The 14,642-nt window shown below is 39.2% G+C and overlaps 1 protein-coding gene across 5 annotated transcripts; it reads right to left on the reverse strand.

Moving 5' to 3' along the window:
• Positions 1-125: 125 nt before the first annotated feature.
• Positions 126-14,151, reverse strand: LOC129365164 (TOG array regulator of axonemal microtubules protein 1). 5 transcript variants are annotated; one of them, XM_055038143.1, is made up of 23 exons: positions 13,876-14,151; positions 11,307-12,471; positions 9,696-9,756; positions 8,683-8,811; positions 8,259-8,519; positions 7,909-8,165; positions 7,612-7,835; positions 7,118-7,221; positions 6,873-7,037; positions 6,113-6,187; positions 5,447-5,601; positions 5,187-5,352; positions 4,476-4,712; positions 4,091-4,214; positions 3,870-3,975; positions 3,033-3,268; positions 2,787-2,945; positions 2,534-2,660; positions 2,342-2,457; positions 1,915-2,098; positions 1,582-1,801; positions 1,413-1,499; positions 126-1,222 (listed from the first exon to the last, which is right to left on the reverse strand). In XM_055038143.1, the coding sequence occupies exons 2-23, from the start codon at positions 12,327-12,329 to the stop codon at positions 969-971; spliced, it is 4,470 nt and encodes a 1,489-aa protein (XP_054894118.1). In that variant the 5' UTR covers positions 12,330-12,471; positions 13,876-14,151; the 3' UTR covers positions 126-968. The 5 variants fall into 5 exon arrangements, with proteins under 5 accessions (XP_054894118.1, XP_054894123.1, XP_054894122.1 ...); XM_055038148.1 differs by having other exon boundaries at positions 11,307-11,981; positions 13,871-14,151; XM_055038147.1 differs by having other exon boundaries at positions 8,259-8,357; positions 13,871-14,151.
• Positions 14,152-14,642: the final 491 nt, after the last annotated feature.

Consider the following 14,642-nt stretch of genomic DNA (forward strand, 5'->3'; position numbering starts at 1 on the left):
ATCCTGGTTATTTTTTAAATTCTTCATACCTGACTAATTCAAAACAGGCCTTATTAACTTTCTGAACAGAAACCAGATTGTTTCTTGAACTTTGTAGTCGCTGGAAGAAAAAGTGATGTTTAGTATTAGGGAAATAAACCATTTATTCGTATATCTCTTTTCTTTAGTTCACAAATCAGTTAAATATAAATCACCATTTCAGTTAAAAGGCTACTTGAAGACTGGCACGATACAGAGACGGAAACAGAGCTGACTTCTTGCTGTTTCTCAGGCAATCACAGGTGTAAAAACAATTTTCCAACCTTTTAGGTTTCTGTGTACAGCCATTCCCCCCACAGAGATTATACAAGGTTGATTCTGCTTAAAAGTCTTGGTCATGCAAACAAAGAAAATGGGAGTACAAACTGAACACATCATTAATGATTTTCAGACCATTATACATTAGATAAATTATAACCATCAATTACACATTACTTAAACATTAAGCTAATACTGTGCAAATAAACAACAGAGCTGTACAAAAGCATTTCATACCATTTTTTTAATCTGTCACAAATCTTCAAATTATCTCCATGACATTTCAAAAAATATCACATCACCTTTGATAAAACATCAAAAATATACAGCTTTGGGCTCCCTGTCGTCTTAACCTTGTGCATTTCTGTTTTACATTCTGTGATGAGTGTCTCTGATTTGTCAACAGTACGTAATGGAGGAAACTTTGATGATCAGCTACTTTTCAAAGTGCAGAGAGAGCAGGTTGAGAAGGAATAAGACCTGATATCAGAATGTCAACATTTCTGTACCAACGTAAATATCACTGATAGAACAACTGGAACAACCTAAGATGTTAGTTTTTTTATATTGATATAAAAGTGCAGGCACTATAAGAAACGTAGAACATTTCTTTTGTTTCAAGTAAGATCAGTCTTGATGTTCTTTTTCGACATTTGGATCTTGCTTTTCCTTTATTTGAAGGTCTTCAGAAGCTCGTTTAAACCTTTCTGGACATTTGTAGGCTGGGAGGCAGCGCACTCGTTCAGGCTCGACCCCATTTGGGTGAGAAGGGCTTGGCACAGCTTGGCCGTTGCGGTCCGAACGCTGCCACTCCTGCCGTGGATGCTGCCGCTGTGGGTGGAGGTACCCAGAAGGTGCCACAGTAAGGGCAAGACTTTTTGCTCCACCATCTGAGGCTTGCGAGGATAGAGCTCCTGAACAAGACCTGGGATTAAATCAATATGTTGAAATGAGTGAGACGTTGCATCGATTAGCCTGTTTATGATACTGGTGCAACTCTAAATTAGAAGAAAAAAAAGCCTTCATCATCAGAAGTAATATAAATATATACTTGAAATATATAATTCTTTCTGATTGTAATTTGTTGAGAGGTACATGTAATATGTCAAACATACCTGCAACCTTTTCGATGAGATCCACCTTAGCTTTGCCACTTAAAAACTGGGCCTTGGTGCAGAAAGGTTGAAGAAGAAGAATATTATCTGTGCAAGTAAAAGAAAAAAAAACACAATAACAGAGCACCACTTAATCAGAAATTACGCTGTAAATGTTTAAAAGAATTACCAAGATTCAAAATAAGTGCATTCAGAGCTCCGATAGCAGCAGAACAGATGGCGTTATTCTTGGAGTTGAGGTGATTGTCCACAATTGCAGGCACCAGGATGTTAACCACTTGGGACAAGCTGTCCTTCAGCAAATGGGTTATTTTCTGCAGAGACTCCAGGGCGTAAAGGTTAACCTTGCTGTTGGACTCCTGCAGTCTGGCTTTAAAGGCATCAAACACCTAAAATACAACAAAGCAAAAAGCAACAGTGAAACAGTCTTACTAAACATTCACAATGGTTTTAATTACAATAATCATTTTTACAGAGTGAAGAAATGATTTATTGCACCAACCGGAAATATACTATTGACAACCATGTTGGGGTTGTGTTCACAGTCAGCCACTAGCTGATCGATGCCTTTGATCCGCTCTCTGAAGTCCTTTGAACCCAGCAGACCTGAGATCTGCTTTATGTATTCATTTTTGTCTGCAATACTCTGTGTCTGATATTTACTGCTGTAATGGCTGTTCGACTCCCTGCAGTTAGAAAATACAAAGCTTAATTAAACACTGTTGGTAGTAACATTTTTTCCTGTGCATCTTCTGATGTTTGATATCTAGTACCTAGCAAAAGTATTCACATCACTCGGATTACTCACGTAGCAACGATAAGTCATAAGTTAGCACAGTTCCCAAAAGCCACAAAGAAGACAAAGCAAACCAATGTGCTCTGGCCAGATGAAACCAAAATGCAAGTTCTGCTAAGCTTAGCATTCTCACCTGTTGGCCTGGTTGAGTTGCTCTCTATTGAGAGATGAAGCCCTGACTGTTCCACTGCCTGGGAGTGAGCGTCTTCCTCTGGCTGACTGGGAGTCTTGGGGCATCTCACCCAGACCCTAAAACCACAGCAATCATAAGGTTAGGTGACATCCACCAAAGATTAGAATGTTAGTAAGAAAATAAAATGCATACCTTTGTCCTGAGAGTCAAGACAGTGTCTCTGACAGTTTGCAGGTCTTTAGTGGGAATATATTTTTCCAGGTTCTTATCAAAGTCAGGGTGAGATGACAGAAATAGCAGCATTCGACGACCAAAGTACCTGTGGGGAAAAACAAACACAATAATTCTAGCATTTAAAATTCTTGGGTGAGAAAAATACCAAAGTTACACTTGAAGATGCTTATTTAAAATGTGTCACGTTAGAGCATTACAACTTTCTACATACCTGGCCTCCTGGGAGGAGTCTTGTGCAAGCTTGGTGATGGCAGGTAAAATTCTTTCAGTAAGATCTTTACCTCCAGACAGGAGGCGGGCAGCCCCAACCTTCTCTAACAGATTAGCCAGATGCTGAGCAGTGCACTTCCTCACCACTGGGTTAAGGTGACTTTCAGAAAGAGAGAAAAACAAATCCAGCAATCAAAAATGTGCAGATTTTATGTGAAATAAATTTTTACCCCGTTTTCATTCCAACCTGATTCCTCCAGTAAGTAAAACACCAATGCAGCGGGTCGGAGTGCAGTGCTGCACCATGCGATCCAGAGCTGCGTCGACATCTTGCCTGATGAAAGTGTTACTCTCCCCGGCCTTCTGCAGCAGCGCTTTAACTGTTCCCTCAAGCTCTTGGTCCATTAGTCTCTGAAGGTGTGTGTACAGGTCGCCAAGGGTACACACTGCCACCCTGGAAACCCCTGAACGCAGGTTCTTCACCTGATTGGAGAAAACAGAAAGTAGTTGATTATAATCTCTGTCACTACATGTTCAAGATTTGTTAAATTGTCAGAGCAGTTTGTTTTTCATCACTAACAGATGGCAGAAAAGCAGCAGCTAATAGTAATTTGTGAGGGACTGCTGCAAAAGTAATGCATTCGTAGTCTTTAGCACTTTGAAAACAATGAAACAACCATCGAGCAATAATGTCACTCACAACAGCACCTAATTGTGAATAAAGATTAGGCACGTATCCAACAAACAGTGCCTGAATGAGGTGCTGAGGAAACCTGAGTTTATTTCAATTTTTCTATTAGCATTGGACATTTCCATTATGATAGTTCAATTTTAGAGACGTAAAATGTTGTCTGATTTTGCATATTAATGTAGCACCTTGCAAAAGTAACCACACTCAAGTTTCCATAAAATACAACAAAGTTTGTAGTTGCAATTTGACAAAGTATAAAAAGGTGCAAGAGAATACTTTTCCCAGCATTGTAATCTGCTGTGAGACTGGTTCAGGTAAAACATGACTCAGTGGTTCTCAAATCCAGATTTCAGCTTTCAAATATCAATTTGTAAAGCGGTTGAGCGTTGTTACCTCTTGGATGAGATACAGACAAACTTCATGAAGTCTGCCTTGAAGCGTGTCTGCATGGTTGTAAGCAAGAGAGCGCATGAACATCAGACCCTCAATCTTCTTCTCCCTGAAAAATATTAAGGAATTGCAGTTTGATTTTTTGGGACATTCTTTGTAATTTATCAAAGAAAGTAATAGTGCCTCAGATTGATAATTGCTGACAGTTAAAAGTTTTCTCTCACCAGTCCTCTGAATTCAGGAGGTTGAAACTCTGAGTCAGCACCAGGTCGGGCTTTGAAAAGGGACAGAGCTCCGAAGGAGCAGACAGATTTTTCTTGTGTCTTAAAGTGGCGTGGCACAACTCATCTAAAATGGTGCAAAGAAAAAACAAAACAGACAGATTTGAACCCATTTTACAATTCCATAATCCTGGGGAAAGAAAAGAGTCATTTTGGGGATGTTGAGCATCTAATGATCAACTTTATTTAGTAAACTACTACTTTATTTATAAAGAAAGCTTCTGGATAATGTTAAATAGAAATTGGCATCATAACAGATGAAAGTAAAGTGAAACAACTTCGATTTCCAATGACAAATGGTGTTTATTTGTTTATTTGATCCACTGACCTGAACTGTGGGACAGCGAAGGTCGGGTTCTGCTCAGACTCGGTGCCCTTCTAAGGCGGGACACATTTTTTGAGTTGGGAGGTAATGTAGGGGGGCTGGGATGGTGGGGTGTGGTTGAGCTTTTTACTGGACTTTCAGGTTCTGGTGGACAGGCAGGACTGGTGGCACTGATGGAGGATTCATCAGAGAGACGATCTGATTTGGTGGATATCAGCGTGTTGCCATTCAAACGCCAATCTACAGAAGATTAATAAAAAGAAAAAAATATGATAAGTCACAATCACAGAACAGAGAAGGAAAAAAATGTAGACTACTATAATTATTCAAACCCCTGGATTTTTTTTATATTTTGCCACCTTTCAACAGACCTTGATGTGTTTTATTGGAATTTTTGTAGCTCAAAATCTATTTGACAATTAAAATGGTCCAATGAAAATCCAGAACTAAACCCAAATAAAAATCTGATGTTCTCCATCATATGCTGCTGATAAAAATGTCAATACTTCCCATCTAGATGTCCCCAGCTAATGGAGAAATATCCCAAACTGGGCTGAGGATAGTAACTGTAACAGCAGTGAAAGACGGCCGAACAGAAATGCCCGCCAAACCTTTCAGATCCTTATTTGTTAATAATTGTGAAAACGTTGGGAATTTGAAGTAGTATCATGTGAACATTCCTAACAGGTATGAATACTTTAGAAGGCACTGTACCATTGATGATTAATTCTTCATTTTCTTCTGTGGGTAAATCCGACAACATTTGTCGGACGCGATGGCGAATCTTGTCTCTTGTTTCGTCCCCTCTGCCCTCCTCAAATTGCTCCAGATTCTGTGCTCTTGTCTTGTTCCGACCCCTCCTGACAATTCTCATCATTTCCTGCACATTTTGTGGGTAGAAAGCACGCACGTCATAAATCACCCGGGAATGATTGATGCACTACGAATCAACGCCGAAAAAGAGCGTGACTAACTTTGGGCTCTTCGGGATGTGAGCTGTCATCGCCATCTAGTTGACGGCTGTAGATGCCTGCTAAAGGATCAGTGGGGGGTTTGGCAGCCAAATCCCCCTGCTCAAGTAACAGCGTGGCTCCTGGACGGTTGGAGGATACTGTAGTGCCACACATGCCTTAAAAGCATGAAGGAAAGCCATTAGCATTTCTCAACAATACACTGAGATAACACATTTACATCTGGAAGGGTGGAGATGTTTTCAAAATAAAATGATATCATTTTTGGTTGACATAAAGGAAGCACAATGTGTTTATGTTATATGTTTTTGCATAAAAAGTACTTTTTCTCAGAAAAAAAAAACAGGAGAGAAAAAGATATAAGAGGACAAAATCTTGTTTTAAAACCTGAATGATATAAAGTATCTGCATGTTGTTACAAATAGCTGAACCTTGAAGATTTTCCATTCATTTCAATGGGGAAAGTTTTCACAAGAAGTTCTACATTTTAAAAAGAATTAAAGTTATAATTAGTAGAAGCACACTCTACTACTCTTCAATGTTTTAGTGGTTGAATGGCTGAAATAACAGATTATGCAAAGTAATAATGTGACTAATAAAGAGAAAAATGTGCCACACAATTCAGTCAATAAAATGTAATAGTATTGTTACACTAAATTAAATACTGACCTTTCCCTATCACTCCTTCAGGTACAGAAATGTCTGCACCAGGTGAATTCCTACAGCTGCTGGTGCTCTGGGACCCTATAAAACACAAGAAATAGTTTCACATTAAAAGAATATTCAAAGCTTAGGTGGAGGCACAGTTGAAACCAGAAGTTTACATACACTGAATAAAAAGACACCCTCAATAAGATATTTCTTTTGATGCCATTTACTTTAGGAGTGTGCCAGTTCCTCCTGCAGTAATACTAACCCACAGCATGATGCTGCAATCCCTATATGTTACAGTTAGGATGGTACAAGTGTCCCAGTTTTTCCTCCAATTGTTAGGATGGTCATAATGGCCAAACAGTTACTACTTAGTTTCATCAGACCACAGGACATGTTGCCATCTTCAAGCATCGGTAAATTGTTTCTAAAGAGGAACCAGACTTGTGTATCTCCACAATTCTCTTCTCTGATAACTTGGCTGATTTCTTTTTGACTTTTTCATTGAGTCAAACAAAAAAGCAGTGACTCCAATTAACTGAAATGTATCAGTAAACCTATCAGAAATCTCCAAAGCCATGACATCATCAGCCGGGCTTTCCCTCATTTTATATGTAAACTATCTTTCATTCCTGTGTCATTTAATAAATACTCTGTATTCTAAATAATCTAGAAAAACAAAAGATGTCTTTCTCTTCACTTTATGTAAACTTAGGGTTTTGACTGTCTATCCAACAAAAAAACCAAAACAAAAAGAAGATTATCACTCCTTGCTGACCTTTGACAATCTTCAGAGCTCTGACGGGTTTGCGGACCGCTGCTCTGACCAGCGGAGGAGACAATGCCACTTTCTCTTCCTCAGTTTTCATTGTTCCGTTGCAATAACTAACGTTTTGTCCAACAACACCCACCTCAGATGACAGGTCATTTCTCCGGCACATTCCTTGAAAAGACGTAAACCAAAGTCAAAAAAACGACAGAAGCAAAGAAGACTACACATAAAACATTAATTGTTTTCCGTACCTTGAAGGCTGCTGAAATCCATGGACACAGACGACCGAAGTTTTGCAGAAGGCACTCTTGTAATCTGTTGTTTCATTACAGAAGGGGCAGAACTTCTGGGACTGCTGACAAATATGACAAGTGAGAGCTTATGCAGGGAAACTTCATTGTGACGTTTTCTTTCACTAAATTAGTAAGTACCAAGAAGCTTCTCAACACTCCAGCATAAGCATGTGTAAAAGTATCAGCTTTCCAAAAACTTGGTTCAGCACTGTTTAAACAATATCTACTAAGCAAGGAAATTAGTTTTTTTTACATAAGTCAGAGTTTGTTCTTTAGTTCAATAAATCAGATCAGCATTAGATAAGTTATGTTTGTGTTATTTTAACTGTTTGATGATCTAAAACCTTTAAATATGACAAGAAAAAAAAAAGAAAAAGAAGAAATATTTATGGAAACAAATACTTTTTACAGATGTCTAACAAGCTTTATTTTTAAAAATGGAGATTCCTGACCTTGTTTTAATGTTGTTGAAGTTGGAGGTGGTAGCTGAACTCAGACTTGAGAGCCTGCTCTCGCTGGCTGAACTCGTAAGCACTGGAGACGTTTGTAATGGTGAATCCAGCCTCAGGTCGACCTGCACAGCTGAGTCAGGGCTATCGGGATCTGGACTGCCGAGGCTTGCTTTGGCCCTCTTTTTGGCAGCGCTGTTTCTCAAGGTGCGTAGAGAGTTCAGCATCTGTAAGTGGCAAACAAAATGAGCAAACCAACAAAACTACACAAGGGTTTACATTAAGACACTTTTTTCTGACCTCCTGCATGTCAAGAGGCTCATCGTCCTGAGGAACTTGCCAGGGGCTGATGCTGTCAAAGTCCAGGTTAAGTTTACTGTCTGGCTGCTGGTTGGCTGGAGTGTTTGATCTCTGGTCGTCATGAGAATGGGCTTGCACCGGTGAGATGGTGAAGGTTGCCCTGGTGTTGCTCAGAGCTCGCCTGAATGATGAGGTGGAAGAGGAACTCACGAGGGAGGCTCGAAGAGGCCTGGGAGACTGCACACTGAAGAGGTCTCCTAGGACAGCAAGGGCAAAAAGCAAGTTAACTTAACAGGAGACAAAAACAACATATTCCATTTCACACACAAAAAGCTATTTTACTAAATTACCCTTTGCTGTGTCTTCTTTCTCTCGAGGGCTTGTTCCTTGCTGCTGAGGGCTGGTCTCTCGTTTGTTGGGCCAGGTATTGGACATGGAGATGGAAGAGTCTGCATGATGGCGGGACAGTGTTGGAGTTAGCATGCTCCCTGTGCATGTAGCCAGGGGGTAGGAAGGCAGAAGAAAGGAGCCGGGTGTAGAAGCATTGGAGGGAAGAGAGAAAGTTCGCTCGACACTGGGATTCCTCGAGAGCACACGTCCTTTGGGTGCCACTATGAGATATTACATTAAAAAATCAAACCAATTAATACTTGTAAACTGCTCGACAGTCAGCATGGTCTGGATTGTTGCCAGCAACTCAGTCATGTAAATTTATGCAATCATGCATTTTAACTTAACTATTGCCGGGAGACACCCTAGAAAATAACTGCTTACCAACATCTGGGTCAGAGATGTTTGTGTTTTTAAAGATATCTGTGTCCAAGTTGAGGCTCCCACTTCTTCTGAGACCTGCAGGGGTTTCCCTCCTTCTGGGCGACAGGGGTTTCTGTGGCTCAGCGGAACCTGTCGAAGGTATGTTTAACTTATTTTCAGTAAATAACCTCTAACATTTAATAAATCAATTGGTATAAAAAGTGATCAGTGGAAAGAGGGTGTAATAGAAAGTCTGAATCCCATTTTTCCATCCCTGTCCCTTGACACTTAAAGCAGTGGTAAAATATCTCCCAAAACTGGATTTTTCTTTTAGAAGTTTACAGATAATTGGGTTTCATAGTTGAAAATAAGCAAACATTTGTGACCCGATATACCCATAAATGTCAAATTAACTTTTCCCTTAATTAGGGTTGCTACACTGCTTTTTAGTCTCATTGAGGACAAACAGAAATATGAACCAAATGTAGTGACTTTTTAGTCATATTAATATTATGATCACTTAATTTGCAATATTTCATGACTTTTTAGGATGCTCTGTTCAAAGCACAGCTGCTACCCCTTCATTTCTAAGTGTGCCCCTGAAAATCTATAAGAGCCACACAGCCATGCCTCATCGTTCTCCCTCTTCTCCACAAAAATAACACTTATTAAAATAGGGTTGAGAACCGAGAATGAGTTAAGGGGGAAAAAACATACTCTTATAAATGAAGATCTGAGCATTTATAGTTACAGTTAGGAAGGAACCAAATGGCAATATGCAAGAATGAAACAGAGGCACAAAATAGTAAATGAGAATTTAACCCAGAGTGTCCTCTGGCATGTCTGGAGCCCAGTGAGAATCTTATCTACCAAGCAGCTTGGCACACTCATCCTAAAGCTTTCGATGACATATGGAAACAGTGACTCCTTCCCAGTAAAACCTGCTCTATGAACAAAGCTGCAGCTGACCATGATGATCAGACTTGGTGCACTCATAGGGAATGAAAAGGAGGAGAAAAACTATGAGCACTTACTGAAACTTGGTATGTAGGTCTCTCCCTTCTTGGAACGCAAGCTGGAGTTCCCCTTTGAAACCTATAGATGTGCAGAAATTTTAGCAGCAACAATACCAGATCGAGTTCAAGTAATTAGCTTAAAGGATCCTCAAACATAACATAGGCCTTGGTGTGAATATATTTTCTAGACCGAATATATGTGTTGTTCAGGTAAGAGATGATACAATTAATTTCTCTTGTCACTGAAAAGCATTGTTCATGTACATGATGTATGAAAAAGAACCACAAACAACAGACTCTAACATTTTTATGAATTCGTACTTAAGTCCACTATGAATAAGTTATTCCCACTAAATATGATCTGAAATTCACAGCAGAGTCTCAGCTGTGACTGGAATCAACGACAGAAAATTAAACAAGCCATGTTTTACAAGCCATCCCTGTGATATTACCATATATGTTTTACGTTCCTGTCGATAAGTATGCCGTGTGTTAGGGTGTTGCTTGGAAACCCGCGCCAGTGTAAACACAAGCTTTTTTCAAACGATTCTAAGCTGGAACATTGCTGTCAAACACTAAATATGGCATACCACAACAAACACATATTTTTCGATGAGCTACTGTAGCAAATCAAGCTCTTTTGTTAGCTCCTGCAATATGATTACCTTCTTTAATAAAAAAAATGAGAAAGATTGACTGAGGCTTACTCTAAAAATTGTTTCTGCTCACTTTCAGAGAAACAGTGTTATGGTGCAAAAAAAATGACTCATCTATTTCCACCTGATGTAGTGTCAGGGATTCTGCAAAGCTCCAACTGTTTATTTCTATTTATCCCAAATATTTGACGATACATTTCTATTGTTTTCGACAAATAAATAGATTTGTGGACATAGAGGCAATATTGTGATTCATACCCAAAGAAGATCAACAAAATAAGATTCAGCCCTCCCTCGCTGCTGCTGCGCTCCATCCATACTGCACCATGACAAATCGCTGCTATATTTAGGAAAATTTTACCCTCAAACTGTCTCTGAGGAAAGTGCACCCACTAACATTTTAGTGTTGCTTGTTTGGATTATTTGGATGTTATTGTCAGGAAAATAATCTGAAAACAGTATTTTCATAAAGTTAAATGCAGGGAATCACATTTCAGCAAATCAACATTATATTTTCTGCAAAAACAAAAGGCACACAAGAGAAAAAAACACAGGTTTTCTACTTAGACATCATATTTTATTTGTTAACATGCAAACTAGGAGTGAAACGGTGTCCACTTTCAAAATCACAGCAATTTTCTTTTATACAGTCACTATAGCTTCAAGTAATTTTAATGAAAAGAAAAAAATTGCCATAGAGAGAAAAGAACAGACAGACTATCAGAGCAGATAGCCCTACTAACTAAAAAGCCAGTATGCAAAATAAAAACTGGTGAAATTACTCCCAAATATAATTTGCTTATTCTTTTGCTTATTCATATATGTGTCAAAGTTACAAATAAATGTTATAGATGATCTCATTACAACTACAATTATCGTTTTGCTTTATTGTTTTGCCAAAAACAGCAGTTAGCTGATTTGACATAGCTGAAATTATAAAACAGTGAGAAGAGAAAAGAACGACAGCGCTCACCTGCTCAAGGCTCTTCCCGTTAGGTGTGGTGTTTTGCTGCATCTCGTTATCGGTCGACGTCTCCCAGGGTAGCTTGTTCTTCCCTTTGCCTGCGCTCACAATCCTCCTCTGAAACATTGGATCGTCAGTGAGGGAGCCTAAGCTGCCATAGCCGGACAGTAGATCACTCTCATGCTCTGTCCTGTAGCTCCTGGCGCTGCTCGTCCGGCCCCCATTTATCACCCAGTCCAGATCGGCCCCAGAAGTGTGCTGTCCTGTGGACCACTGTCCGGGTTTGGGCACCACCAGGCCATACTCCACAATCCCCTCTGAGGTCAGCTTTGGAAGGATGCGCCTTGCTCGTCTTGCGTGTACAGCTGCCATCAGACCTTCTGCGTCCTCATTAAGCTCAACCATGTCCAAAGCTTTCATCAATGGTTGCTTCTTTCCTGTGTCAAGGCAATGGTCAAAAACAGCGAATAACTCCAAAGCAGCATGGCGGACGTTCTTTTTGTTGTCTGCCAGATATGGAGCCACCTCGAAGCATAGCTTGGGAATATTGAAATCTTTCCTAGGATGAGTGAGCATAGCTGCCATGACGATGTTCAGGACGTCTTCCCGGACCCTGGAGTTCTTGTGTTTCAAGTTGCCAATGATGAGGTCTAATACTTGTTGCGGTGGAGTAGTTTTCATCAGCTGCTGAAACACATTATGGTATTCATTTCTGGTGACAGCACGAGTGTCACCGAGGGCCTTCAGGGCAACGAAAACTATATGTTTCAAAAATCTGTCAACGCCAGTCTCCAGCTTCTGTATTAGCAGGTTTAAAACCTGCAAGGTGCCATACAGCACCTTAAAATTACTGTCATCTAGAAGTCGGGGAAGAAAATTGATGAACTCCTCAACACTCCCAGGTGGGACTGATTTAATGTCCACTTCTGAGAGGATACATTTAAGCTTTTCCACCCCATTTGTGCGATTCTGGTAATTCTTTGAGTCCAGAAGCTGGTCATGTATCTCCTGGGAGATTAATCCAGGTATCATTGTTGGCGGATTTATGGATTGTCAAATTTGAGAATCCAAAAAGGAAAACAGATTCCAGCGAGGACAATAATGTTCCTCCCCTTTATTCTGTGGTTTCATCTTGAGCAGCTGATGATGGAGAACTGAGGTCCTGTTGGATGGTCTATGAATGTGACACACAGGATTAAGAAAATTAAGAAAAGAAATGAACCACAAAAGTTGAAAAGAAGCAAAGCAACACAGTGGAAAATCCTAACACTTATCTTGATGATTCAAAAAGGTAAGAATATTATCAAGAGGTAGAGAAGGACAATATTTAAAATTTCAATCATCATCGCAGTTGCATCAAATTGCTTGGATGCAATTATTGGTTGGATATTATATTTCAGATACTATGTTTTCAAAGTCTGCATGCCAATAATATCTGGCTAGTTTGAGGGACTCTAACTGCCCTTGTTCTCCACATCAGATCCTCAGAAACTAAAGCTTACAGGAAGTACTGAGGACATTGTAGAAAAGAAGTCATATTTTTTTATGACTTGACATTATTGGGGAAATAAATGCCAAAACATTTTTTTAAACATTGATGGACAAATATGTGCATATTATTGGCATAACAAAGGGATAAAATTCTTTTAATTAGTGTGTTTGCTTCTGTTATGTTACCGTATTGTCAATGAAACAGGAATGACCAGTTTCTTAATCGCACCTAAAACAAATTATATAACATAGAAGATAAAAATGTATCTTAGGTATTTAATGTTATTTATCAATTACCAATTTAGTATAAATTATTTTCACATTAATTATTATTTTTTACTATGCATTCTTTAAGAAAATTGCATTATTTAACAACAACAACAAGACAAAAAAGAAGACATTTTTATTTAAAAATATCTTTAACACTAAGATGGGATTTCTTTTAACAGTCTGTGCTCTCTTCTTTTTTTAAACATTTCTTCTCAAATCAAGTTGTTTTAAGAAACCTTTTGTTTGGCTTGGTAAGTTTACATGACCACTTATGTAAAGAAAAATCTGATGTTTTCTTATTATTTCTTATTATTATTTTCCTCGAGATTTCTCAAAATCCTTTGAGAAAACTTAGGCGTTTTCTAAATTATTGTCATGTTTTTAGGACAAATTTGTGTCTGCTGTCGTGTTTTCGCACCACGGGAACAATATAGGCTTTAACTCATGGAATAAGGCTTTGACCAAAAACCCACAATATTGCCCCGTTAAGGCATGAAGCATCCTGCTACATTTTTTAAAAATGAATTCAACCACTTGTGGCTCTGGTTAGCTTCGGAGCGCAGTGGCCGAAACAGTGTTTTCTGCAAATATATCTAATTACACATAGCCAGTTTAACATTATGTACTTACAAATGCCACTAGTGGAGCACTTACCCGCTTTATGCTAAGTAATACATTTTTTATTACATGTTACCGTTACCCAGGCTCATCAGTTAGCACCCAACCAAAGCGTAGCTAACATGCCACTCCGCTTAATTTGACCGTGTTAGGTGAGGAGTATCTGGGCGAGCAAAATTAGAAAGAAAACAGACCTTACATTTCTGCTGGCCCTCCTCCTCTTCGTTAACCCAACGCAAAACTGTCTACTGCTCCGACGTCCAGCCTCTTCGCGTCATGCTGCAGCGGCGACAGGTCTGCTGGTAAACGTGGATAATATTTTCCTCCGTTGGCCGAAGAGTTGAATGTTTGGAAGCTATGAAGGTATTCAGCCTTAGAAGAGCCCACACACACACACGCAATCACGCATACACACACCGAGGCAGCAAAATGGCGAATGCATGTCGCAAACTGAGTGCTTCCATGGTGACGCGAGTTGGAGTCCTGGCTCCTCCAGGCGGAAGCTTCATCATCATCATCGTCATCATCATCATCGTCATCATCATCACCATAACAGAGCTACAGAAGAATGAGGATCAAAACGAGAAGAGTTAGGAAATGGAAACGAAACACGAGAGAGAGAAAAAAGTTCTTATTTAGAAAATAAAATACATTAAAAAAACCCCAAAAACAACTTTAGTTAAAGTTGAAGCCTCTAATCTCTATGTTTTAACCGATAGACCTAATTATGAGTTCGTTATCAGTTAATATGATGATAAACTTAATTGCCAGAGAGGCTTTCTGCCACTCTGGTTTGTTTTTCACATTAATTTCTTTTAGTTTACATATTTTGGTCATAGCAAATATTCTACTACTAAACCAAATTCTGGAAGATTACAATGTATGCGGGTGATGGGAGATAAAACACTAGCACTGCGACAAAAACAATTTTTTTTTCAATTATTTGTTTGTGACTGTAATTTTTTT

The sequence above is a fragment of the Poeciliopsis prolifica genome, unplaced genomic scaffold (assembly GCF_027474105.1).
Source record: "Poeciliopsis prolifica strain line A6 unplaced genomic scaffold, Auburn_PproV2 SCAFFOLD013, whole genome shotgun sequence".
NCBI classification, from domain to species: domain Eukaryota; kingdom Metazoa; phylum Chordata; class Actinopteri; order Cyprinodontiformes; family Poeciliidae; genus Poeciliopsis; species Poeciliopsis prolifica.

What these genes read in the sequence shown, in the direction of transcription:
- LOC129365164 (XM_055038143.1), bottom strand. Translation starts at nt 12,329, where the DNA reads ATGATACCTGGATTAATCTCCCAGGAGATACATGACCAGCTTCTGGAC. An exon ending in TTACTTACTGGAGGAATCAG is followed by an intron (nt 2,946 to 3,032) that starts GTTGGAATGAAA and finishes TCTTTCTGAAAG; the next exon opens with TCACCTTAACCCAGTGGTGA. An exon ending in CAACTCAACCAGGCCAACAG is followed by an intron (nt 2,099 to 2,341) that starts GTGAGAATGCTA and finishes TTCTAACTGCAG; the next exon opens with GGAGTCGAACAGCCATTACA.